General features: G+C 39.4%; 1 protein-coding gene across 6 annotated transcripts in view; it reads left to right on the forward strand.

The window, feature by feature from the left end:
* The window catches only part of Pcl (polycomb protein Pcl), a 161,527-nt gene that overhangs the window by 72,711 nt on the left and 63,147 nt on the right, over nucleotides 1-25,669 (forward strand). For 3 of the 6 annotated variants that reach the window (XM_068386950.1, XM_068386946.1, XM_068386949.1), the window contains one exon: nucleotides 12,258-12,395. In XM_068386950.1, coding sequence (XP_068243051.1) covers nucleotides 12,258-12,395 — 138 coding nt within the window. Of the gene's footprint in view, nucleotides 1-6,525; nucleotides 6,569-8,591; nucleotides 8,667-12,257; nucleotides 12,396-25,669 lie in introns of all 6 variants that reach the window. The other 3 variants (XM_068386945.1, XM_068386944.1, XM_068386948.1) reach the window with 2 other exon arrangements.

The raw sequence follows: 25,669 nt of genomic DNA on the forward strand, positions 1-25,669 counted from the left end.
GTCCAACAGGAAAAATAACCCAGTAAAGAAAGGAAATAAATAAACTACAATAGAAGTCATTTACAGTTGAAATATTTTAAGAACTGTAACCTCATTAAAATAAATCTTTGATATATAAACTATGAAAACCCAAGGAATAGAAATAAGATAGAATAGAGTGCCCAATTGTACTTTCAAGCTAGGGAACTGTCAGACTGGCTTTCTTCATAATTAGGAATACCTGGCTGAAGTACAGTAAATCCACCTCTTTGAATTGGTAAAATTTCCGTATCCAGTGAATATTTAATTAATAAATCACTTTACCCCAATTTCTGTGTGTAGACAATGCAGGACAACATTTTGTTTGATCTGTTGATCCAGTTGTCAGTTTTTTCTTTTTTCATAAAAAGCTGCAATTTATGGGTGAAATGTCTTGACTTGATCAAGTTGAACTGTAGTACCTTATGATGATAATGATGATAATTGGATTTTAATTCGCCTGTGTAATTTATGGATTGCGACATGTTAAGCAAGTGCTTTCAAAATATTCTTGAATAATTTAATAATGTGTTCAAAGGCAAGTACAGTAGTACCTCAGCTTAAAAGTTGAATAGTTGTGGGAGTGAGCTAGCAACCTAAAATGCTGGTATTTTAACAGTTATTCCCGTAAGAAATGGAGGAAATTAGGTCATTGCGTTCGACAATTTATAACCCCAAACATCAGAAATGAATAAGAATTAATATTTCATAATGGAAAGTATATTTAATTGACAACTTTCCTTGCACTATGGCATAAGGAAGACAAGAGTGGAGGGGGGGCCGGTTATTGCTTGGAAGCTGAATCTCTCTCCACGAGCAATTCAGGTCAAATATCATTAGCTCGCCATCTTGGGTAACATTCACTATCACAAACTGAATCACATAAGTTTTGCTTTATGAATGCTTCATCTTTTTTTCACAATTGCATTCAATTTTGACTGGAAACGTATCTAATGACAACTGCTTTTGCCTTCTCTATAAGTTGGCATGAAAATGTGGTGAACACTGCGTGTGTGACAATTTGGGCACTAAGGGACTGGTTTTGTGCTAGTCTTGATAGTACTTGTCCACTTGTGATTAATATGACACCCATAAAATAACTTGAAATTGTAAGCTCATATTTAAAGTTACTCTACTCGTAAACTGAGATACCACTGTATTTTGTTGACATTGATTAGGCATGGCAGCCAAAGGGTAACGCATGCAGCATGTCAGCCATTTATACTGATACAGATTTGGAATGGTTATATTTGCCATGTGAAATTATTTACATATTACGTACTTAGGATATGATTTTAATGCAGAGGCATAGTGCGATACAATAATTTTTGTGTTTTTAGATAAGCTACTTTTACATTACTCTATGATGAACAGTTATTCTTGTAGCTTTTTCCCTTCAACATACTGTATATGGAATGCATGTTGGAAATTTAAAGGGTGTTGGTGTTTGACTGCAATGAAGATGGCTGTGTTTTTCTGGTTGTTTACTTGTATTCTATGACAATTTTTATGAAAAAGTTGGTCTGATTAGGACATTTTGAAGTTGGTGGGACATCTTGCCTGCCGTTGGAGAAAATTGGAGGTTTGAAATTTAAAGGTTTGAACTTAGATTTAAAGGATCGAACTTGGATTATTTAAAAAAGTTTACCGCGGCATTTCATGAATTTATTCATCTGTTATTAAGTAGTTTTTAGTTTGGGAATTGAATGATGGTAGAGGGATTCCCTCTCTTTTCAAATGGTTTTTTGGTGTTAAGTTTTCCTTGAATGTGCTGTACATTATTTGGTAAAGTTTCTGAAGAATGACTGGGAACCCTATCAGGCATAGAGGCATGAATTGTTTGTTACTGGTTATTGAATATTTTATAGACCCATAGATTATAATAGTTGAAAAAAAAAAAATTGATATTTCTGGATAAGAATAAAGATGTTTCTCCAAGACATACTATATGAAGGTAAATTTTTCATTGCTCAAGTAATTTTTCCTAGAGCACTGTACATACTGTGTCTACTTTGCACTAAATAGTGTTCACCTGATTGTGTAACAAATCTGTTGGCATGCACAGCTTGCTTTTGCAGTGGATCTGATTGAACAAGTTACTGATTTGGTCAGTTAAGGTTTTTCACAGCTTGATGGGTTGCATGCTTAATTCCATGCTGTAGACCCAGGGTTGAGCCCAAAGCAAGTTACGGATCATAGAATTGCATTGTAGTGAATAATCTAAGAATTTGTAGTACTCTACAGTGTTTCCAAAGGAAAACTTTAGATTACATCCCTGCCCCCTCCCATGCAATGTAAAGCTTAATGGTTTACTTTTGTTAAGTTCAGTAAATATTGAATATTACTCATCTCATTTACAGTACTTAGTGCTTTACACTTTTTTTTACATGTGGTTCATGGAGAGAGAACTTTATACTGTGTTCTTTTAAATTTTGACCTTAGTTTATAGTCTTGTATCTCACTCAACAATATAACCAATTTTCTTTATCCTTGTGAAGCTGTTTTTGTTTTGGAGTTGCTGAACTGTAATTTTTTTGGGGTAGTTGATTCAGTAATTTTTCATTTTGGTTTTGGGGTTGTAATTGAATTTTTTTCACTGCTAATCAGTGCACCATTTCATTTTCATCTTTTAACATGAAGTAGATGGGATGAGATTTGAAATTTTTACTAGAGGAAGGCTCTTTCGATTCTAAACATCTTTAGTTATGGAACCTCGCGCTAAGTTTATGAAAAGTTTACTTTAATAAAGTCTTTGTTCTGTTTAAAAATGTGATATTCTTGGCTTTGTATTTCATGAGCCAATCTGTCGTCTTCTTAAGAAGGCATAATTTTCCTCATCAGCCTATCAGCAACCACTTTCATGTAGTATCCCAGATCCATCTTGGTCGCATTATTGAAGTACTCCAGCTTTTACGTTATGTACTTTTCAACCCATGTATTGTGATTTTTTTATAATTGTGGGTTCAGTTGGTGTTGTCCTTTAAAATAGTAATTTTTTACTCTATTTCTGTTTTGCTTGGTAGGGATGATTTTGTTTGTAAGAATGTTTCATGTGTACTAAGTTTCTGTTCAACAAACAATCGTGTCGTTGGAGGTACTTTATTCCAGTACAAGGATATCCACAAATATACATGGACTTCACCATGTTGTAATTACACAAATCAATTAGATCACATAGCCATTAATAAAGAGAGGAGGAGGACTGAGAAATGTAAGAAGCTATAGAGGTGCACATATGGGTAGTGATCACTAGCTCCTCATTGCCACACTTAAAACTGAAAGCACCCAATAGAAATGTAGGTAGAATACCTAGTTTTGATATATCCGAGCTTCGAGAAGATGAGCACGGTAAAACATTTGCAATTTAATGTAGGTACAGTATTGATTTGCAATCTAAGAGACTTACGGTAGCATGATAAGTATTCCAGTACTGATAGTAAGGTCAAAAGTAAAGATAGGAATGACTGGAGAGTATATTTAGACAGGAAAACAAATGAGGATGACAAAGCTATGAAGTCAGGGAATGGCTATGGTCTGGTGTAAGAATCACTCATAAAATTGTTAGTGAAATCTCTGTTGGGAGAAAAGAAGAAGCATATACCCAAAACAAGACAGATGGGTGTTAAAACAACAGAGGATGAAGAAATGCAACATTGGATGGAACACTTTTACTGAGGTCATGAATAGGAAATACAAAGGGAATAATTTGGTTTATATACCTGAAGCTAAGATAATACTGTCTGAGAATGAAGTAGAATGTGGTTTCATCAAGAGGCGAAATCTGATGAATAGCAATTAAGTGTTGCTGAAAATGGTAAAAAAAAAAAAAAAAACCTGATTGCAATAATTACATAAGCATCACACACATGTCATTTGTCATGAAAATATATACTATGCTTATTCTATAGAAACTAGAGAGAAAAATTAATGAACAGCTGAGATGAACAAGCAGGATTTAGCAAAGGTAGAAGTTGTACTAACCAAATTTTCATTTTGAGATATCTACAACAATGTGTAGAATATAGAAATCCATTTTAGATGGCATTTGTGGACTATGAAAAAACCTTTGATAGCCTTTGAGTCCTGTATTATGGAATTCCTCTTAAATATGTTAATTTGATGAAGTCTCTTCATGAGCATAGCAAGTGCAAAGTTAATATTAGTGGAGTCTTACCAAATGACTTTCCAGTGAACAGCAGAGTAGTCCAAGTGAATGTGTTTCCTATGTTGTTTATCCTCCTCAAGTATTTTATAATGCGTAGAACAGTTGGAGATGGTGGAGAAGTAAAAGACTGGATTGGTACTGTAATAGGAAATTAGCGGTCCTAGAGTACTCTGATGATGCTGTCCTTATTAGCAGAACGCCACAAGATTTGCAATGCGTGCTTACCAGAATGCATGACATATCACAGAAGGTTTTGCTCAAGATAAATAGAAGAAAGACAGATGATGAGAACAGAATATGCTATGGAATGAGAAAGGATTAATGAGGTAGAATCATTCAAGTATTTAGGAACTATGATCTCCAATATAAGGTCATTAGAATTTGAGTTTAATGAAATATTGAAAAAAGTGAATCAGACAATGACTGGGTTAAGTAAAATTTGGAAATCAAATCGCCGGAAATTACTTATTAAAATCAGGTTATATATCAGTTTAGTGGTATCTGTGTTACTGTATGAACATGGGTGGTTGTTTGATTGATTGATTATGAGTTATTTTTTCTTGTTTCCTTTCCTCACTGGGCTATTTTCCCTGTTGGAGCCCCTGGGCTTTTAGCATCCTGCTTTTCCAACTAGAGTTGTTGCTTAGCTGGTAATAATAATAATAATAATCTGGCATAACTCAATCAATCAATCAAGCCAAAACTCTTGTTCGTGCAGTAACAGTGAAGAATATTGGTAGTTGAATAGCAGGACAAGATTAGAAATGAGGGCCATATGTGGATAAGATCATGGTGAGGGGTAGATGGAGATGGTTTGGGTATGCTTTTTGCACTCCCAAGAGAGATTAGTTCACCAAACGTTTAACTGGGGTCCACAATGCACTAGAAGAGTTGGAAGACCCAGGCCTACATGGCTGAGGACTATGGAGCGTGAAGATAGAGATAATTGGCATAATGTAACTCGGGCCCTTTGCGTCAATAGGCGTAGGAGGTGATGATGAGTTTGCTGATTATGTTGTACATACAAGCGAACAGTAATTCCTCTCTCACATAATATTTTTTTTTTTTTTATCTTTTTTACATTATCCTTCAACAGCTTATTGTAAGCTTGTCTTAATGCCTGCCAATGAAATTTTTTTTGGTATGTAATGTGTATATTGTGTAGGAGAAATAAATTACAGTTTATTAAGATCATGCAGTATCAGTGATGATTTTTTTCCATTACATTAAAACAACACTGCATTACAGTACTTGGTTTATTGGCACCCCCCAAAAATTTACCTTATGAAACAAGACTCTCTCTCTCTCTCTCTCTCTCTCTCTCTCTCTCTCTCTCTCTCTCTCTCTCTCTCTCTCTCTCTCTCTCTCTCTCTCTCTCTCTCTCTCTCTCTCTCTCTCTCTCTCTCTCTCTCTCTCTCTCTCTCTCTCTCTCTCTCTCTTTTTTTTTTTTATGGGAATTTGCTTGGTCTAGATTGTAAATTTAGTTTTGGGTTTACAATAAGAATTTCATCTTCCTCCAGTTGCTCCTGCATTGACTTGCAATGTCCTTGTGCTAAAGTGGTACTTTTTCATGCGACAATAATGCAGTATTATGTTTTTGTGCTTTTGTGATTGTCAATAATGGGATACTTTTTTCCCATTATTTACTTGAGATACTTTTTTCCATTGTTTACTGAACTTTACCAAAGTTGTCCCACCCCAATCCCCTCTGGAGTTTTCCCTTTGGAAAACCTAGCTTGTTCAGTTGTGTTCCAAAAACATCCATGTCAGAGTAGCAAGTAAATATATGCCAGAATTGCTTGTTAGACCCCATGAGTTGAAGTGAAGAGTGTGGTTAATGGTTGCCCTTTCCAGCTTGTATTTGCCAGTTTTTGTTACTATTCTTTTGTTTTGTTTATTGAAGACTTAAAAATTTATATTGAATATATCTATTAGGTGAAAAACAATGCAGTGATCTATATTTGCATTTTATGTTGCCTATGTTAATGTAGCTCTCATTTCGTAAGTCTCATGTGTGTTTTATATATATTCAGATATTCCAAGCCTCTGGATTTTCATTTACTTGCTTAAGTATTTTAATTACTTTTATTTGCATTGTAACTATCAAAGATATGAAATTTTGCTGCCTGCTGTTGAAGATTTTCATAGACCAGTACCTTTTGTTTAAATTCAGTTTTTGTTGAGAAAAGTGAAGTAGGATATGGTAGAAGTTCTGGTATTGATGACTTAGCAAAATCATTTGCATGCAATTCATTGGATATCATTTTTACAATTCATGTCAATATTAGCATTGTTGTTTAATTTAATTTCTCCTCTTGTTTGTTTTGTTTTTATCATTTCAGTTGTAACTGGAGTTGCCCATTCTTGTCTTCTTCTTATACTTAGGCAAGTGGTTCATGGTTTATATTTTGCATTTTTAATATAATTAGCTTAGCAAGAGACATAGTGTAGTTGAAAGTAGACTGTCTTATTAATGTTGCTTTTTTGCTTTGAAACTGAATATTTTTGGTTGGTGATTAGCATATACATGTATTTCAGTGCCTCTTAATTCTGTAGCTCATGGTCATTATACAGCAATTATTTCAAAATCTCTCACTCTTGGACTCTGGCAGTCATAACGGGTGAATTGCATTCAGGTAATACAGAAAATGTTCATTGCAGTAAAGCTTAAACTGCCACCTTCTTATAAGGGTTTCATGGCCTGTTTGTGTGCATGGCTTTGCTAATCTAAAACCATACCCAATTTATAATTAATTTGTGTACGTAATTCCTTGAGAATTATATTGAAAATGTTAACCGATGCATTCCTCCAAGTGATCTCTGGAATTCTTAAATTGAAACTGACTTACACGGATTTGAATGTAAACTAATAGATCAGAGGTTACTCTATACAGTACAGTAAGTCCTCCGGTTGCAATGTTTTCGACTTACAATGTTTCGTGGATGCAATACAGCTCCCATAAAGGAATTGTATTTTTTTTTTCCATTTCATTTTATCATTGTATATTCATGTCATCCATGTGTTTATTTCAGTCTTAGTTATATTTCCATGTTGTAAAGTGTGTGGTTAAATCCTAGATTATGACTTTGCTACTGCATTGGCATAAGCAAGCAACTTTGGTGCTTACATACAGTACAGTACTGTATTTAGGTGTGTTCCAACTTACCTCAAAACTTGATTAACAAATCGGAACAGATCTGCTGTTTGCCGTCAGCTTACCAGTGCTGATATATGATTTCTAATTTTAGTAGAAAATTTTCCATGGTTTTTATCTGTCAAAAGGTATTGAAACAATATATCATTGAGGAAATTCCAATGTACAGTATGTTGAAAAGTACCCTTGAATGTATAAATAAATTTTAGGAAGAATCTTATGTTTGTTCAAAAGTCTACTTATTTGTAAGACCCCTGAATCTTCATTAATATTTTTTTAGTTAAATTTAAAACTAGGGAGTAGGGGATTTTTGTTTATACTAAATTGCATATTTTGAATTGTAGTTAAGCAGGAAATGGATTAGCTTTGAAGTTTGGTATGTGGTGTGTTCAAGTAAAATGTTCTTTATTGATTGACTCCTTTTTATAGCATCTCATCCTGAGTTGCTAAATTTTTTTTTCCCTATTCTAGTACTATTCAAGAAAAAATTAAGTAATCCAGAGAGTGGAGGTAGAGAATCTTTGATAAAGTACAGTACTGTATTATGCTTTTGAAATACTTATTTTCTTAGGTATTACTTGATGGAGAGTTCTCAACCTTGGAACTTTTTTCAGTGATCCATTTAAACAATGAATCTATTTTTGGCATTGTTTTATTAAAGAAAATTGAACTGAAAATATACTTATTTTAGTTTCATTATACATTGCTAATCCATGCAGCTACTGTACATAGTGTCTTTCATGAGCTAGGAGTGTTTTGTGGTTCTTTTGGTTGATGTTTCATGGACAGTGACACATTTCACGAAAAAAATCTTTACTACAGTAGTTAGCATTGTTTGGCTTCATAGTGGGTACAGATTTGCTTTTACTTGTTTTGTAGCATTCAAGGGGTGCTGTTTGTAGAAAATAAGTGCAGTTCAATTTGGGATTACTTTTTTTTGTATCATTGCTAGTGATTGATATTAATGGGCATAGTTTTACCAGATAACCTAACAGTTTTTCAATATTTTGATTGAACTTTAGATTGGGAAGAATACGTTGAAATCCAATGTATAACCTATGATGAATATTTTAGAGTATAGCCTTCTTAGTTTTATGTAAAGTGACCTTGAAGATTCTTGTTTTCAGTTTTCTTTTAGGGTTTTTTTCTATTGAAAGAATACAGTACTGAAGTTTCTTTCTCATGTGTTGGTTTCACAAGAGATGAAATATGTTACCTTGTTTAATGGTAGACCAGACTTATTTCTTTGCCAGGGTCTGGAAGTCTTGGTGAGTTGTGAACAAAAAGAAAGGATGAAGGTACCTGAGGTTGAAATATCCATCATGAAGGTTGGTCATAATGAATTTTGTGTGTGTGTATTTGTGTTGAGATTGTAAGCATGGTATGAATGTAGCAGAAGGGGTGGCCCATGCTTTGATTTTGTTAATACAGTACTTTACCACATTTGGCTTTGTAATGTGGAATACTTTTGAATTTCAAAAGGTAGCATTTTTAGGGTAAAGTATGATGGTAAGCTGTTATGATAAAGTACGTACCTCAACTGGTAAGAAGGGCATCATGTAAAATTGTCAGTGAGCAATTGTAAGAAATACTGTATAAGTTTGAAGGTGAATGATGAATTTTTTATTTGTATGAGATTGTGGTATTTACAGGAAACATAATCAGATAACTAAAAGTGTACATTTATTATTATAGCATTATCATATTATTATGATATGTAATTGCAGTTTGGTCACTGTTTTATTATGATCTAATCAGACCCGTTATTCAAATGTTCCTACTTGAATGGACTCTCAAGAGGGACTCACATTGGAGGAGAAAAGGGTGAATTTAGATAGCTTGGTAGCATTAAGTAAATGTAAGGAATGGCAAAACCAATCTCATTGGTGGTTATTTGTGGGTTTAAGAAATTAGTGTCTGTTATTGGCCCTAAGTCGTTAGTTAATTGGATTGAAAACCCCCGGCATAAGTGGATTTTTTATGGAGATGGGATTTTTTCCCTATGAAGTGACATATTAAGTTTACATGTATTGAATGTGAAAGAAGGAATTACATCCTATCTTTTTGTAAAAACCATATATATTAATAAGTTTCCATGTAAAGTACAGTTCTTGATTGTTATTATGTTACTTGGAAATTAACTTTTATTTTATTTTTGTATTTAACATTTAAACATGAGTAATGTAAAATCAAAAATGATGTGTGTCGAACCAATGTAAAGACATGTACTGTATTTGATAATGCTTATGAATATGAATAGCAAAGTCACGTTTAATTTAGGATCTCAAATGAATAGCCGTTCACGGTATTAAACTGTGAGACCAGGGAAAAAAAGTTAAAGCCTTTTTTCGTTGGGGTTTTGGAATAGGGTTCCAATTATACATTCAGAGAAGTGGACCAAGTCCATGTGTGGACATGTTGATAGAATATCTTTATACCTTTGAGAATACTTCTATACCCTCTTAAAATTAAATTAGTTGTAGAATAGGGACAGATTTTTTTTTTCTTTTTCCCCGTGTGTTTTTTTTTTTTTTTTTCCCGTGTGTGTGAGTAACCAGACAATTGAGTCAATATTTTCAGCTGGTAGGGTTGATCTTTAGAAATAAATTTCTGATAATGAGCAGTGCAAATTAGATCAAAACAAAGAAAGACCCACTAAAAGAAGAGACTAGAAGCTAGAGTGAAAGAAACTACGAAGAATTTTAGCCATTAGAGTGCATTACGTAAAGAACTGTATATTAGGTTATTGGATTATAGTTTTTGTTTTTATTAGTTGATTTTACCATTTCTATGTTCACTTAACCTTTGGGTACTTGGGAAATAAACCTATCATCATAGTTTTGTGCTGGAGTTTATCAAGCTCATTACAATACTTGGTTATTATATAGATGATATTGGACGACTGCATTGACAAGAACAGTATTGAAATCCGATCCTTCCTAAACTTTGAGTTTAGTAATAGGGGTCTGTTATATTGTTAAGCTAGTTTATGATAATAGTGAACACAGGCTATTGGATTTAAATACGCCAAACTCTACATTAATTCAAATCATGTTTTGTAGTTTCAATCTTATATTGTAGGTAGTAGTTTGGCAAGGCACCAGCCACTAGTCGGTTGGCCAAGGCACTAGCCACCTGTTAAGATACTACTGATTGAGAGTTATTGGGTCCTTTGACTGGCCAGACTACTACATTGGATCCCACTCTCTAGTTACGGCTAATTTTTCTCTTTTGCCTACACATACTCTGAATAGTCTGGCCTATTATGTAAACTTTCTCCTCTTTCCTCATACACCTGACAAAGCTAAGCTAATCGAAAAATTCTTCACTCGAGTTAACTACTGCACCGCAATTGATCAGTGTCTATGCTACACTTGGTAAAGGTAGAGGAGAGACTAGCTATGGTAAGCAGCTATTTTAGGAGGACACACTAAAATAAAAATTTCTTCTCTACTCGGGTAGAACCGTAGCCTCTTTACCGTGATCTTCCACTATCTGGGGTTAGAGTTTACTTGCTTGAGGGTACACTCGGGCACCCTATTTTATCTTTAATCATTTGGCTATTTTCACTGTTGGAGCCTGTGGGCTTACAGCATTCTCCTTTTCCAACTAGGGCTATAGCTTGGCTAGTAATATTTATGATAAAATTTTCAAAGAAGGGCTTTTTCACTATAACCTGTTAATCATGAGTTGCTTGAATATGCTGTGACTCCGACTGCCACTACCACTGCTGGACTGATCTGATCTACTGGATTCTCTGTACCAATTTACTTTTTTTTTTTTTCCCCTGTGCAGTATTTTTGAAGCTTAGAATATAGGTGTGCAGTATATCACAATATTGGTACACATTTTCATGGGGTTTGACACAATTGGTATGTTGTAGAAGGGAGGCAAGTAAAGGCTTGGCAGTGTAGGAATTGTTAATTTAGATTATTTTGAGTTGAGGTAATTTTAGAGGAAACTGTGCTTCAGCTGCAAAGTCTAGTTTCATCAATTTATCAGTTGAAAAAAGTAATTACTGTATATGGGATAGTGCACTTGTATCAAAAGCTGTATGTATGTTCAGTATTAGGATACAGTAGCTTCATTTCAACTACTGTCAGGTTGTGATATCAACTTGGTTAGTCCAGTTGAACAAGGAGAGCTTTGTTTCAAATTATATTTGAGGGAAAGTCAAATTTACATTTCTCTAGTGAAACCAGAATGTTGCTTAATTAGCTTCCTTTATCTCTTCTCCTTAGGCTTGTTTCTTCCAGTATATATCATTTCTTTACTAAACCCTCTTAAATTTGGGCTTTTGGTTTCATTGTAGTAATAACCCAAAATGTTTTTTTTTTTTTCTTTTTGAAGAGATTATCATGACAATTCCTTAAAATCTTTTGATTGTCATCCAGCTTTTTATGACATAGTTGATATCTTGTTATAAAATCCTTATGTAAACTGTCAATTTTGTCTGACTGCTCTGTTTACTGTACTGTATAGGGCATTCATCAGCTTTTTAAGCATTATTGAATGTTACAGGTATCCTTTTGTGTTTGGGGGAAAACTTTTTAAACAATCTTTTAAAATTTATTTAATGCTTGATTTTTTATTCAAGTAACAGCAATAAAGCAAATACTTAAGCTCATTTGTACATTATTAAAGTAATAAATTCATCTGTATTTTGTCATTTGGGTTTTATTTATAATGATGATACATGACAGAGCTGATTTTCTATGCATGTTTTCCATCCTGTTCTGAAAATTGTGATTGTTCATTCAAGATATTTTATAACCAATTCTTAAATGTTCACTCAAAATATTTGAAAGCCTAAGCATTTAATTTGTTGACATACTTCTTTATCTCAGAGGGTATGATAATAATACCATGTAATGCATTTGAAGTTCTCATATTTAATTGCATTCTATTATTCTTTTCAGGATGGGGATAGCGAGGGAGACAGTGGGTTTGTGACACCTGACAGCACTACCAAGGAAAGAGTATCGAGGTTTATAGAAGGGGAAGATGTTCTATCACATGGCAAAGATGGTCTCTTTTACCTAGGCATCATTGTAGTGGTAAGAACTAAAATTTTTACTTTATTAAGATGCTTTTATTCCTGCAAAAATGGAATAGTCCAATTCCCATTTAAATATACTATGCTTGTAAGATTCATAGAATATTTGGGAAACCAATGAAGTCATGTTTAGACCAGTCTTCACAAGAAAAATAGGTGAGAATGGAAAAAGTCGTAGTTGATCCAGTTATTGAATAACACTCCTGGGCAAAACATGGAGTTTGCAGACTGAACTTGTCATAATTGGGAAAACAGGGTGTTGTTAGGTGATGGATCAAAGACAAGATTTCAACTATAGTAGCTACCTAGGAGGACCTTGTGAAACCAATTTCACTAGATTCCATGCAAATTGTAAAATATATGTTATTGCTTAGCTCTAGGCCATGCTGATTGGAGACCTGCAAGATTTGTCTTGTTGCCTGTAATTTAAGAAATTAACAATTTAAAAAAGAATAATAGCATCAAATGCTATTATTAACAGAATAGTGGCACTATTCTGGTTAAGATCAATAGATATTCTTCAAAAAGTTTTCTTTATAGCTATGACTATGAGGTAATATATATATATATATATATATATATATATATATATATATACAGTATATATGTATATATATACTGAATGTTGAGGGTAATAGCGAGGCAGATATGATTGCTGTTGCAGGTGTTGAGGTGCTGGTGATGGGAGATGAGAATGAGAGAGAGATTACAAGAGAGGAAATGAGGAGAGCACTAGATGAAACGAGAGTAGGAAAAGCATCTGGTATGGATGGTGTGAGAGCTGAGATGTTGAAGGAAGGGGGAGTGACTGTACTTGAATAGTTGGTGAGATTTGTTTAATGTGTTTTTTGTTGTCAATGGTACTAGTAGATTGGGTTTGTGCGTGTATTGTACCACTATATAAGGGTAAGGGGGATGTGCATGAGTGTTGTAATTCAAAGGGTATTAGTTTGTTGGGTGTGGTGGGAAAAGTGTATGGTAGAGTACTGATTAATAGGATTAAGGATAAAACAGAATGCAATCTTAGAAGTACAGGGTGGTTTTAGAAGAGGTAGGGGTTGTATGAATCAGGTTTTTACAGTTAGGCAGATATGCGAGAAATATTTAGCAAAAGGTAAGGAGGTGTGTGTTGCGTTTATGGATCTGGAGAAAGCGTATGATAGAGTTGATAGGGAAGCAATGTGGAATGTGATGAGGTTATATGGAGTTGGTGGAAGGTTGTTGCAAGCAGCGAAAAGTTTCTACAAAGGTTGTAAAGCATGTATTAGGATAGGTAACGAAGTGAGCGATTGGTTTCCGGTGAGTGTGGGGCTGAGACAGGGATGTGTGATGTCACCGTGGTTGTGTAACTTGTATGTTGATGGAGTGGTGCGAGAGGTGAATGCTCGAGTGCTTGGACAAGGATTGAGACTGGTAGACGAGAATGATTGTGAATGGGAGGTAAATCAGTTGTTGTTTGCGGATGATACTGTACTGGGTGCAGACGCGGAAGAAAAGCTTGACCGATTAGTGACAGAATTTGGAAGGGTGTGTGGGAGAAGGAAGTTGAGAGTTAAATGTGGGTAAGAGTAAGATTATGAGATGTACGAGAAGGGAGAGTGGTGCGAGGTTGAATGTCATGTTGAATGGAGAGTTACTTGAGGAGGTGGATCAGTTTAAGTACTTGGGGTCTGTTGTTTTAGCAAATGGTGGAGTGGAAGCAGATGTACGTCAGAGTGAATGAAGGATGCAAAGTGTTGGGGGCAGTTAAGGGAGTAGTAAAAAATAGAGGGTTGGGCATGAATGTAAAGAGAGTTCTGTATGAGAAAGTGATTGTACCAACTGTGATGTATGGATCGGAGTTGTGGGGAATGAAAGTGACGGAGAGACAGAAATTGAATGTGTTTGAGATGAAATGTCTAAGGAGTATGGCTGGTGTATCTCAAGTAGATAGGGTTAGGAACGAAGTGGTGAGAGTGAGAACGGGTGTAAGAAATGAGTTAGCAGCTAGAGTGGGTATGAATGTGTTGAGGTGGTTTGGCCATGTTGAGAGAATGGAAAATGGCTGTCTGCTAAAGAAGGTGATGAATGCAAGAGTTGATGGGAGAAGTACCAAGAGGAAGGCCAAGGTTTGGGTGGATGGATGGAGTGAAGAAAGCTCTGGGTGATAGGAGGATAGACATGAGAGAGGCAAGAGAGCGTGCTAGAAATAGGAATGAATGGCGAGCAATTGCGACGCAGTTCCGGTAGGCCCTGCTGCTTCCTCCGGTGCCTTGGATGACTGCGGAGGTAGGAGTAGTAGGGGATTCAGTGTTATGAAGCTTCATCTGTGGTGGATAACGGGGGAGGGTGGGCTGTGGCACCCCTAGCAGTACCAGCTGAACTCGGTTGAGTCCCTTGTCAGGCTGGGAGGAGCGTAGAGAGGAGAGGTCCCCTTTTCTGTTTCATTTATTTGATGTCGGCTACCCCCAAAATTGCGGGAAGTGCCTTGGTATATGTATATGTATATGTATATATATATATACAGTACATATATATATATATATATATATATATATAGATAGATATATATATATATATATATATATATAGATAGATATATATATATATATATATATATATATATATATATATATATATATATATATATATATATTCTCTCTCTTTTTTCCCATTTTGTGCATATCAAATGGGAAAGCCTCAACCAGGTGATCCTCATTCTGTAGGGTTGAATCCTTTTAAAAGATATTGAATGTGTGCTAGAGAAGTTTTGTTTGCATAGGTATGGGAACTGTGGGCTCCAGCTGATCATGAAACCTTGTGAAATTAATCTATATGAAAAAAGGTCGCTAAATTAGTAAGGGCCTGTTTCCTGGGTGACACGTTCTGTAAACCAATCTTGTAGAGATCTGAGAGATTCTTATCAGAATGATCCTCTTACCTGCTGACATACAACTAATAAGAGCTAATTTTCAATATTAATCTTACCCGATAATCATGTAGCTGTCAACTCCGTTGCCCGACAGAATTCTACGGAAGGGATACGCCAGCGATCGCTATACAAGAGGGGGGTGTACTCACAAGCGCCACCTGTGGCCAGGTACTACAGTACTTCTTGTTGACACCACCTCAATTTTTCCTCTGTCGTGCCTCCGGCTAGACCTACATGGATACGCTGTTGATTCTGGAGTTTTTTGCTCACGATTTGGTGATGTATTTGCTCTAGAGTTTAGCTTTCGCTATTCAGGAAGCTTTATCATTAGCTTAGCTAGCTTTTGGAATTAATTTGATTAATTATGGTGACGAAGAGAGTATGAACTCTCTTTCACTTTTAAATGGCCGACCCTTCCCTTAGACGGAAGTGTTGGTGTCTAAGAGAGTATAGACTCTCTTTCTTAATTTTGCTTAACAAAAGTTATAGATTTATTTTATATCTCTCCGCCTTTTATAGGCCTCTTCGATTAACTTCCTTTTATTATAAACTTATTAAAATTAATTTTTATATTTGTTTATATTCGACCTTTCCTAATAGTAGGCGGTCTTTTCTTGGTACCGAAGTTAATTAACATTGAGCCCGTCATTTCGGTTTTACCTGTTAACATATTATGCTATTTTAATGTTTTTGAAAGAATTTCTTTGATAGTCTCGTACTGTTTTCAAAGTTGAACTAACGTTTTGTTTTGTCTCTGCAGTTGTTGACGTTCAGAACGTTCAACTTGCGCTCTATCGTTACGATAGAGAGAGAATTTTCACGGTGTCACGTTGCAGTAAGAGTAACCGTTTCTAGCGTTTTGTTCATTCTTTCTTAGCTTAATGGTTTTAATTCTAATAAAGGAACTTTTTATTTGGGAAATCTTTCAGTTTTTTTCCTTTAACAATAATATGTTTTAACGATATATATGATTGGGCTCTTCTCTCAGGTTCTAAGTCAAGAGAGAGAGAGAGAGAGAGAGATAGAGACGGAAGGAGAGAGAGCTGGATAAACGTTTCGTTCAAGCGAGTAACGTTGTTATCGTTTTTGCTCTTCTTTAGGGGAAGAAGGTAAACGTTTCTAGAGTTTTATTCTTGTTCTCAAGCTTTATGCGGTGAGAGATTTTAAACGTAGTTTATTTGATCTAGTGTTTAGTCTCTTTCCAGCCACTGAATTATTTATCTTTCATTAGATTTTTCTGTTACATTGTAATTCTGTTTTCGCAATTACTAACTTTTAAGGAAGGATAGAATTGCGTGATTCAGGTACAAACCACTTAAAGTTTCGAGTTCAGTGAAATAAGTGCAAACAGAAAATCAAAAGTGATAAGTGATTTGCGCAAAGTGTTACAGTGTTGCGGTCGAGGGTTCGTCTGTTCATGCCAGTTGTTCGCCTAGTCTGGGACCTCTTACAAGCTCCCAAGCCCAGGGGAGAAGTAATGTCGAAGGACTTATGGGTTCAGCAGGCCTTGATCGACGAACAGACGTTTTCCCTCCGTGGTTTCGGGTGTATCTACACACGTTGCCGACGTGATCACCCCACCCACACAAAGACGAGAGAGCCCTTTTATTCCTCGTCTGCGGAAGAGGTTTCTCGCAGAAACCATGGACCAAATCTTGCAGCTTTTAAGTGCAAGTCGGTCCCTTCCGCACAAGTCCAACTCCTAGGTGTAGCCATTAGCACTGGGTCAGTTCGGACTTGCTGCAGTACGACAACTGCACACCTCCCAGAGAGGCAAGGTGGTTTCGCAACAGGCAGTAGCTCCGTCTGTTGCCGCACCAGCTGTTTTAGACCCTCAGTCTCAACGGACAGTAGCTCCGTTTGTTGTCTTTCTTAAACTCTAGTGGTCTATACTGCAGTCAATGCAGTCTCAGCTTGCGGTGTTGATGCAGGAGTTTCAGGCAGAGAAGGTTAATACACCTCCTCCTGCGAGCGCTCCTCCTCACCGCAGTCCAGTCTGCCAGACGTACGAAGTTGAGGTTCCTCAAGCTTCCTCCATGCGTGAGCTACCGCGTTGGGAGTTGCCAGTTACCAGCGTTGTGCAGCAACCTCCACCTTCCTTAAGGCAACCTCAACAATGGGAACAGGAGTCTTATGCCTTACATCCTCCTCTTCCTTTGAGGCAAGAGTTTCTTGCAGTTAGACCATCTTCGAGGCAACAACCTCTTGAGGTACGACAACCTCTTCCATCCTTGAGGCAGCCACCTCAGCTCTCGCAGCTGCTACCTCAACTTTCCTCAAGGCGAGAGCCTCAACTCTTGAGGCTAGCACCTCAAGAACCTCAACTCGTGAGACAGGAACTGCGTTCTGCGCAGCCGCTACCTCAACTCTCGCAGCTCACACCTCAAGAACCTCAACTCGTGAGTCAAGAGCCTCTCTCTGCGCAGCCACCTCAACCCTTGAGGCAAGCGCAACTCTTGAGGCAGGAACCTCATGCTATGAGTCAGCCACCTCAACGCATGCATCTGCCACTTTTTCCTCAACTTGAGCCTCTTCCCATTCAACTTTGAAATAACAAATGACAATAATAACACCTCATTACTTTCATAACTTGCATTTGTAAACATATACATGTATGCCTACACAAACATTATGATTATGGAGGTTATTCGTATTACTTAAATAAAAAAATATATATGTATTCCTTGCAATATATTTTTAACAAAATCGCAAAAATATGGCAAAAATATCTTCAAAACAAAAATGAATCATGAGTTATGAATGTAATGTAAATATTATGTTGATATTCAAACCCCATGCAAGCATGCATGAAGTAATGCAGTGTTGCCAACAGGGCGAGTTTCCCTTTCCTGAGGTGAAGTAGATTATAGTACGTATATTTAGTGCAGCTTAATTCTACGATTATCATGCCGGCTATCAAATTCATCAACAAAACAGTCTAAATCAATTCCCTCGGCACGTGCACTTTCAATGGACAGTAATGCGATATTACTCAATCTAGCACTGGTCATGGAATTTCTGAGAAATGTTACACGCCATGCAACATGCTCTGCTTACCTTACAGCATGCTCTACATACAGCATGCTCTGCATACAGCATGCTCTGCATACCTTACCGCATGCTTCTCAGTCACACATCTTTGGTTGTTGCCAACTCACTAGACTGTCAAGCAGTTTCATAACGTTGCCTTCTAGTCTGCTGCTTTTGCACCAGTGAAACCCTCACTGAGAGAACTTAGCTTTTCTCGGATATGGTCCCTGTAGATGAGAAAGTGCTTTTCTCCCTCCTTCTGATATTCCCTTGAGGACTCTGTCATTTGGAGAGGAGCCTTTAGCTGCGTAGCCTCCTATGGACTTTTATTTAAGCATAACATGCTTCCAGGGAAGGTAATGGTTCCACTTCAGTCGCTAACCCCGTCTGTTACCACACCTGCTCCCATAGACCTTGAGCTGTTGCAAGACATGCAGTCCAAGCTTAGTCCTTGTTAGAGGATTTTTTGTTTACGGAGTCAGTGTGTCACTGGGAAGACGTTCAACAACCAGCAGAAGTGACTTGTTGTGACGCAGTGCGGCAACCTCAACAACCCGATAAGGAGTTGTCTGTACGACCCAGTCTAGACAGCTTCGGGTTGTCACTGTACTTCCTCGCTTCCCCATGGTTGACAGTTCACAGACTGTGCAGCAGTACCATGATCTTGTGTCCGGCTCCGTCAGACGACTGGCTTTTAAGAGCTCCCACAAGTCGTCGCTGTCTGGAGATTCTCAGATGGACTATGGATCTGACCAAGGAACTGGGCCTCCTGGTCAATTTTGAGGAGTCCCAGCTCGTCCCATCCCAGACCATTGTCTACCTGGGTATGGATCTTCAGAGTCGAGCTTTTCGGGCTTTTCCGTCGGCCCCAAGGATCTTCCAAGCCCTAGAATGCATCCAGAGCATGCTGAGAAGGAACCGATGCTCAGTCAGGTAGTGGATGAGTCTAACAGGGACACTTTCATCGCTGGCCCTGTTCATCGTGTTAGGGAGACTCCACCTCCGCCCCCTTCAGTATCATCTAGCTGCTCACTGGATAAAGGACATGACGCTAGAGACGGTCTCAGTTCCTGTTTCCGAAGAGAGGAGGTCTTCTCTCGCGTGGTGTAAGAACAGCTTTCTTCTCAAGGAAGTCTACCTTTGGCTGTTCAGAAACCCGACCGCCGTCTCCTCTCGGACGCATCAGACACGGGCTGGGGTGCGACTTTGGACGGACAGGAATGCTCGGGAACATGGAATCAGGAGCAAAGGACACTTCACATCAATTGCAAGGAGTTGTTGGCGGTTCTTCTGGCCTTGATAAACTTCAAGTCCCTCCAGCTTAACAAGGTGGTGGAGGTGGACTCTGACAACACCACAGCCCTGGCTTACATCTTCAAGCAGGGAGGGACTCTTTCGTGGAAGTTGTTCTAGATCGCAAGGGACCTCCTCATCTGGTCTAAAGATCGAAAGCTCACGCTGGTAACGAGGTTCATTCAGGGCGGTATGAATGTCATGGCAGATCGCCTCAGCCGGAAGGGTCAGGTCATCCCCACAGAGTGGACCCTTCACAAGAATGTTTGCAGCAGACTTTGGGCCCTGTGGGGTCAGCCAACCATAGATCTGTTCGCTACCTCGATAACCTAGAGACTCCTGTTGTATTGTTCTCCGATTCCAGACCCAGCAGCAGTTCACGTGGATGCTTTTCTGCTGGATTGGTCCCGTCTCGACCTGTATGCATTCCCGCTGTTCAAGATTGTCAACAGGGTACTTCAGAAGTTCTCCTCTCGCAAGGGACACGGCTGACGTTGGTTGGCTCCGCTCTGGCCCGCGAGAGAATGGTTCATAGAGGTACTGCAATGGCTGGTCGACATTCCCAAGACTCTTCCTCTAGGAGTGAACCTTCTACGTCAACCTCACGTAAAGAAGGTACACCCAAACCTCCACGCTCTTCGTCTGACTGCCTTCAGACTTTCGAAAGACTATCAAGAGCTATGGGCTTTTCGAAGGAGGCAGCCAGAGCGATTGCCAGAGCAAGGAGAACATCCACTCTCAGAATCTATCAGTCTCAAGAGGAAGTCTTCCGTAGCTGGTACAAGACCAATGCAGTTTCCTCAACCAGTACCACTGTAACCCAGATTGCTGACTTCCTGTTACATCTAAGGAAAGTAAGATCCCTTTCAGCTCCTACGATCAAGGGTTACAGAAGTATGTTGGCAGCGGTTTTCCGCCACAGAGGCTTGGATCTTTCCACCAACAAAGATCTACAGGACCTCCCTAGGTCTTTTGAGACCTCAAAGGAACGTCGGTTGTCCACTCCAGGCTGGAATCTAGACGTGGTCCTAAGGTTCCTTATGTCATCAAGATTTGAACCTCTCCAATCAGCCTCTTTTTAGGACCTCACATTAAAAACTCTTTTCCTCGTGTGCTTGACAACAGCTAAAAGAGTAAGTGAGATCCACGCCTTCAGCAGGATCATTGTTTTCACATCTGAAACGGCTACATGTTCCTTGCAGCTCGGTTTTTGCTAAACGAGCTTCCTTCACGTCCTTGGCCTAAGTCGTTCGAGATCCCAAGCCTGTCCAACTTGGTGGGGAATGAACTGGAGAGAGTACTTTGCCCAGTTAGAGCTCTTAGGTACTATCTAAAAAGGTCTTAACCTTTACGAGGACAATCAGAAGCCTTATGGTGTGCTATCAAGAAGCCTTCTTTTCCAAGGTCTAAGAACTCAGTTTCTTACTATTCAGGCTTCTGATTAGGGAAGCACATTCTCATCTGAAGGAAGAAGACCTTGCTTTGCTGAAGGTAAGGACACATGAAGTGAGAGCTGTGGCTACTTCAGTGGCCTTCAAACAGAACCGTTCTCTGCAGAGTGTTATGGATGCAACCTATTGGAGAAGCAAGTCAGTGTTCGCATCATTCTATCTCAAAGATGTCCAGTCTCTTTACGAGTACTGCTACACCCTGGGACCATTCGTAGCAACGAATGCAGTAGTAGGCGGGGGCTCAGCCACTACATTCCCATAATCCCATAACCTTTTAACCTTTCTCTTGAATACTTTTTATGGGTTGTACGGTCGGCTAAGAAGCCTTCCACATCCTTGTTGATTTGGCGGGTGGTCAATTCTTTCTTTAGAAGCGCCGAGGTTAAAGGTTGTGATGAGGTCCTTTAGTATGGGTTGCAGCCCTTGATACTTCAGCACCTTAGAGTTGTTCAGCCTCCTAAGAGGAACGCTGCGCTCAGTAAGGAAGACGAACTTATTTAAGGCAGAGTAATGGCTCAAGTCGACTTCCTTACCAGGTACTTATAATTTCATTGTTATTTTGAATAACTGATAATATGAAATACGGGATACTTAGCTTCTTGATATACATGTACACTGGTTTTCACCCACCTCCCTGGGTGTGAATCAGCTACATGATTATCGGGTAAGATTAATATTGAAAAATGTTATTTTCATTAGTAAAATAAATTTTTGAATATACTTACCCGATAATCATGATTTAATTGACCCACCCTTCCTCCCCATAGAACCAGTGGACCGAGGAAAAATTGAGGTGGTGTCAACAAGAAGTACTGTAGTACCTGGCCACAGGTGGCGCTTGTGAGTACACCCCCCTCTTGTATAGCGATCGCTGGCGTATCCCTTCCGTAGAATTCTGTCGGGCAACGGAGTTGACAGCTACATGATTATCGGGTAAGTATATTCAAAAATTTATTTTACTAATGAAAATAACATATTATGTGCCTAGGGTGTAAGAGATGTGCAGCTAGAATGCACCAGCTCTTCATAATCATACCTGTCCTATTGGAGAGAACATTATCCTGGACTGTTGGGTCAAGCTTATAGCCCAGGGTGTTGTTAAATCATAGTGTTCAAATGCCACTTTTACAATGGTAGTCTTGAGATGTCCTGTTCAAGGAGCTGGCTGTGATGTTGCAAAATTCTTGATCAAATCAATAACCAGCATCCTGTTTTACGAAGATTAGGTGGTCATTGTATGTAGAGTCATGCATGAACAGAAATACCTCCTGTATAAGATGAATTGGGGGGGTGCCCCCCTCTGCAGATTTGTTTAGGCTTTTTCACCACCTCAGTTCCCCCTGAATCTTCGTAATTGCAACTGATGTATTTTTGTCGTAATTGAAGTAACTAAAGTTGGAGGGATTGGATCCTAAACTATGTAAGGAAGCTACTACTTCACACAACAACAGACTAAGGACTTAGCTGTCAGATGATGGCTTCTATGAAACTTAGGATCTTTAACATACTGGTACAGTATACAGTATTACTGATACAAGCAAACAAAACAAAATCTTTAAAGATTACACTTTGAATATGCCTTGAAGAGATCTATTTTATAGACGACTTGTTATATATTCCATATAATAATCTCGGCTATACCTCTAAGTAGATACGGAAATCCACAGTATTTGTTTCCATTATATTTATAATTTTTCAAATTTTTTCCTTTATAATTAGAGCTTTTACAAATCCTAATATTCTTGTAAACCGTCCCAATTGTCATTAACCTCTTGTACAATCCTAATCACTATTTAAGCAAAACATACTTGGTTTCGTAACTGGAATACAAACCATGCTATTTAATAGGGGTATTACTTTCGGCGTAGCTGAAATGACGAGCCATTAATTTTTAACGAGGGTTAACTACCTACACCGCTAGTTAGCGGGGGGTAGGGAGGGTAGCTTGCTACCACTCCCCCTCACACACCTGTGATTGAGCTCACTTTGCTTTCAGCTTGGATGGTGAACGGACGTTGCTGTTCTTCATCCTCGCCGACAATTGGCAGCCATTAATGCTTTTTCTTTTTTCTTAGACTGTGCGTGTGAAGTTGACTTCTGCGACCATGCACACCTGCCCTGGAATATCCGACCGCCCCTGTGGAACATTTATGTTGGCGGTTGAGACTGATCCTCACGCCCTTTGTCCTTCTTGCAGAGGTCAATGGTGTGATAGTGTCAACAAGTGTAAGGAGTGGTCTTTCTCCCATTGGGAGAGGTTTTCGCGACGGTGGAAGAGGTCCAAGCGGGATATTTCTTCTTCGAAGGGAGGAAAACTCAAGGCCTCTTCTTCCGTCGCCCGAACCTCCTCCGAAGCTCCTACTCGGTTGGTCTCTTTCGAGAGACCATCGAGTAGTAGCGTAGACCAATTTATTTCTGACCAACCTCGGGTCTCGAGAGATGAGGTTGCTTCCCCTAGCGAAGTAGCACCACATGGGTTCAGGATCCCTAAGCTACATTCTAAGGCGAACCCATCTATTCCAGTAACTCCTCCCAGGGAACCATCGGTCCCTTTCCATTCAGGGGGTCAGTTTGACAGTGTGTCTGTCAGCCAGTAGCCCTGGTTCAATGCCTCTACCCCTTTGAAGAGGAAAAGAGGAGTTTCGGACGCGGCCACTTCCCCGAGGGCGAAACTGACTCCACTCGTCCATCGAGGCAAGTTCCTCCTGTTCCTCAGACTACTCCATCCCTTTCGGACGAAGATCTCTCGTCACCTAGGGAACCACGCGAAGAGAGACTTTTCCCCATCGCACCAATAGAGAAAATCTCTTATCACGCCGAGAGTTCCTCGCAGTCTAAGAATAGAAGTGACATGCCACACACATTGATGTTGGAGTCTACCTCTTTCCCCAGAAGGAATCTAAAGAGTCCAAAGCTATGCCAAAGTCCTCCACTAGGGCTAGGATAGAGCCAGCTAGCCACTCAGGGAATGTCCGCGACTCTCCCCAAGAAGAGCCTTTGGGGACAGAAAGAGTCTTTGCTGCAAGTCCTACAACAGGAGAAGACCAGCAGGAGTCAGAACGTTCATTCTGTCAGGCTCTGACTCTAATGAGGGTTATCACCCAGCAGCTCTACGAGATGTCCTCCTCTAACCGTTCTGGTACCACGAATAAGCTCCTCCCACCTCCTCGCGTACAGCAGAGGAGGTACTTCGAGATCCTGGAGGAGCCCAGTCCAGTTCTTCCTCTTCACCACTCGCAGGAAGAGCTAACCAGGGGAGTCCCTCTCGAGAGACTCCAACCGGCAGGTCTCGTTCTCGACAGCCGAGATCTTTAACCAGGAGAAGGTCACGAAGTATGCTATGCAAGCTACGTCGTGGCTTGATATCTGGTTAGGGACCTTAGGTATCCTGATATGGTCCGAGGATTTTTCCAAGGAACGTACCAGGAAAGCTATGGAAACCTTCCTTCTCTCAGGTACTCGCACGATCAAGTTTCTTGCCCACCAAGTCTCGAACTTGTGGGTAAATACCATCTTGAAACGTCAAGATGCAGTACCTGAGAGGTTCCACCAGATGGTCCCTTGCGTCGAGATCAATTGGCTTAGACATTCCTCCATAGAGGGGTCTCATCTGTTTGAGCCTAAGGATGTGGAACATGCTGCTGAGAGGTGGAGGAAGTCTCATCAAGACTCCCTCCTCCATAGGGCTTCAACATCTAAGCCCTATAAACCTCCAGCACCACAGCAGTCCTGTCCAACCAAGACCACAACGACGACAAAAACTGCAGCGAAGACAACGGTGTCTAAGCCCTTTCTTGTCAAAGACACGAAAGGCAAAAAAGTCCCCAGGGGAGGGAAAAATCCTAGAGGGAGCAGCCGAGGTCGCAAACGCTAGGATAGGCAGTCCCCCTGCATTTCCACCAGTGGGGGGATGTCTGCAAAGTTGCGCAAACAGGTGGAAGCAACTCGGGGCCGATTCCTGGACAATCTCCGTGATCAGTCTAGGATATCGCGTCCCGTTCATAACATCTCTACCTCCCCTGACCAGGAATCCAGTGTCATTGAACTCCCTTGCCATGGGATAGGCAAGAGGCAAGCCCTTCGGGCATAAGTCCAAACCCTGTTGAAGAAGGGCGCTCTCCAAGAGGTCCTCTACGGATCCCCAAGCTTCTTCTGTCGACTCTTTCTTGTAAAGAAGGTGCCTGGAGCCTGGAAACTAGTCATTGACCTCTCAGCTCTGAACATGTTTGTCAAACGAACTCCGTTCAGCATGTAGACTGCAGACACGGTCAGACTAGCAGTAAGACCGCAAGACTTCATGTGCACACTGGACCTAAAGGACGCGTACTTCCAAATCCTTGTCCATCCGTCATCAAGGAAGTACTTAAGATTCAGCCTAGACAACAGAATATACCAGTTCAAGGTGCTGTGCTTTGGTCTTTCCACAGCACCACAAGTCTTCTCCAGAGTGTTTACCCTAGTGTCATCTTGGGCACACAGGATTGGCATCCGTCTCCTCCGTTATCTGGACGACTGGCTAATCCTAGTAGACTGTGTCAACCCTTCTTCAACAGCGAGACAAACTTCTGAGACTTTGCCAGGATCTGGGGA

The sequence above is a fragment of the Palaemon carinicauda genome, chromosome 14, assembly GCF_036898095.1.
Source record: "Palaemon carinicauda isolate YSFRI2023 chromosome 14, ASM3689809v2, whole genome shotgun sequence".
Classification (NCBI taxonomy): Eukaryota; Metazoa; Arthropoda; class Malacostraca; order Decapoda; family Palaemonidae; genus Palaemon; species Palaemon carinicauda.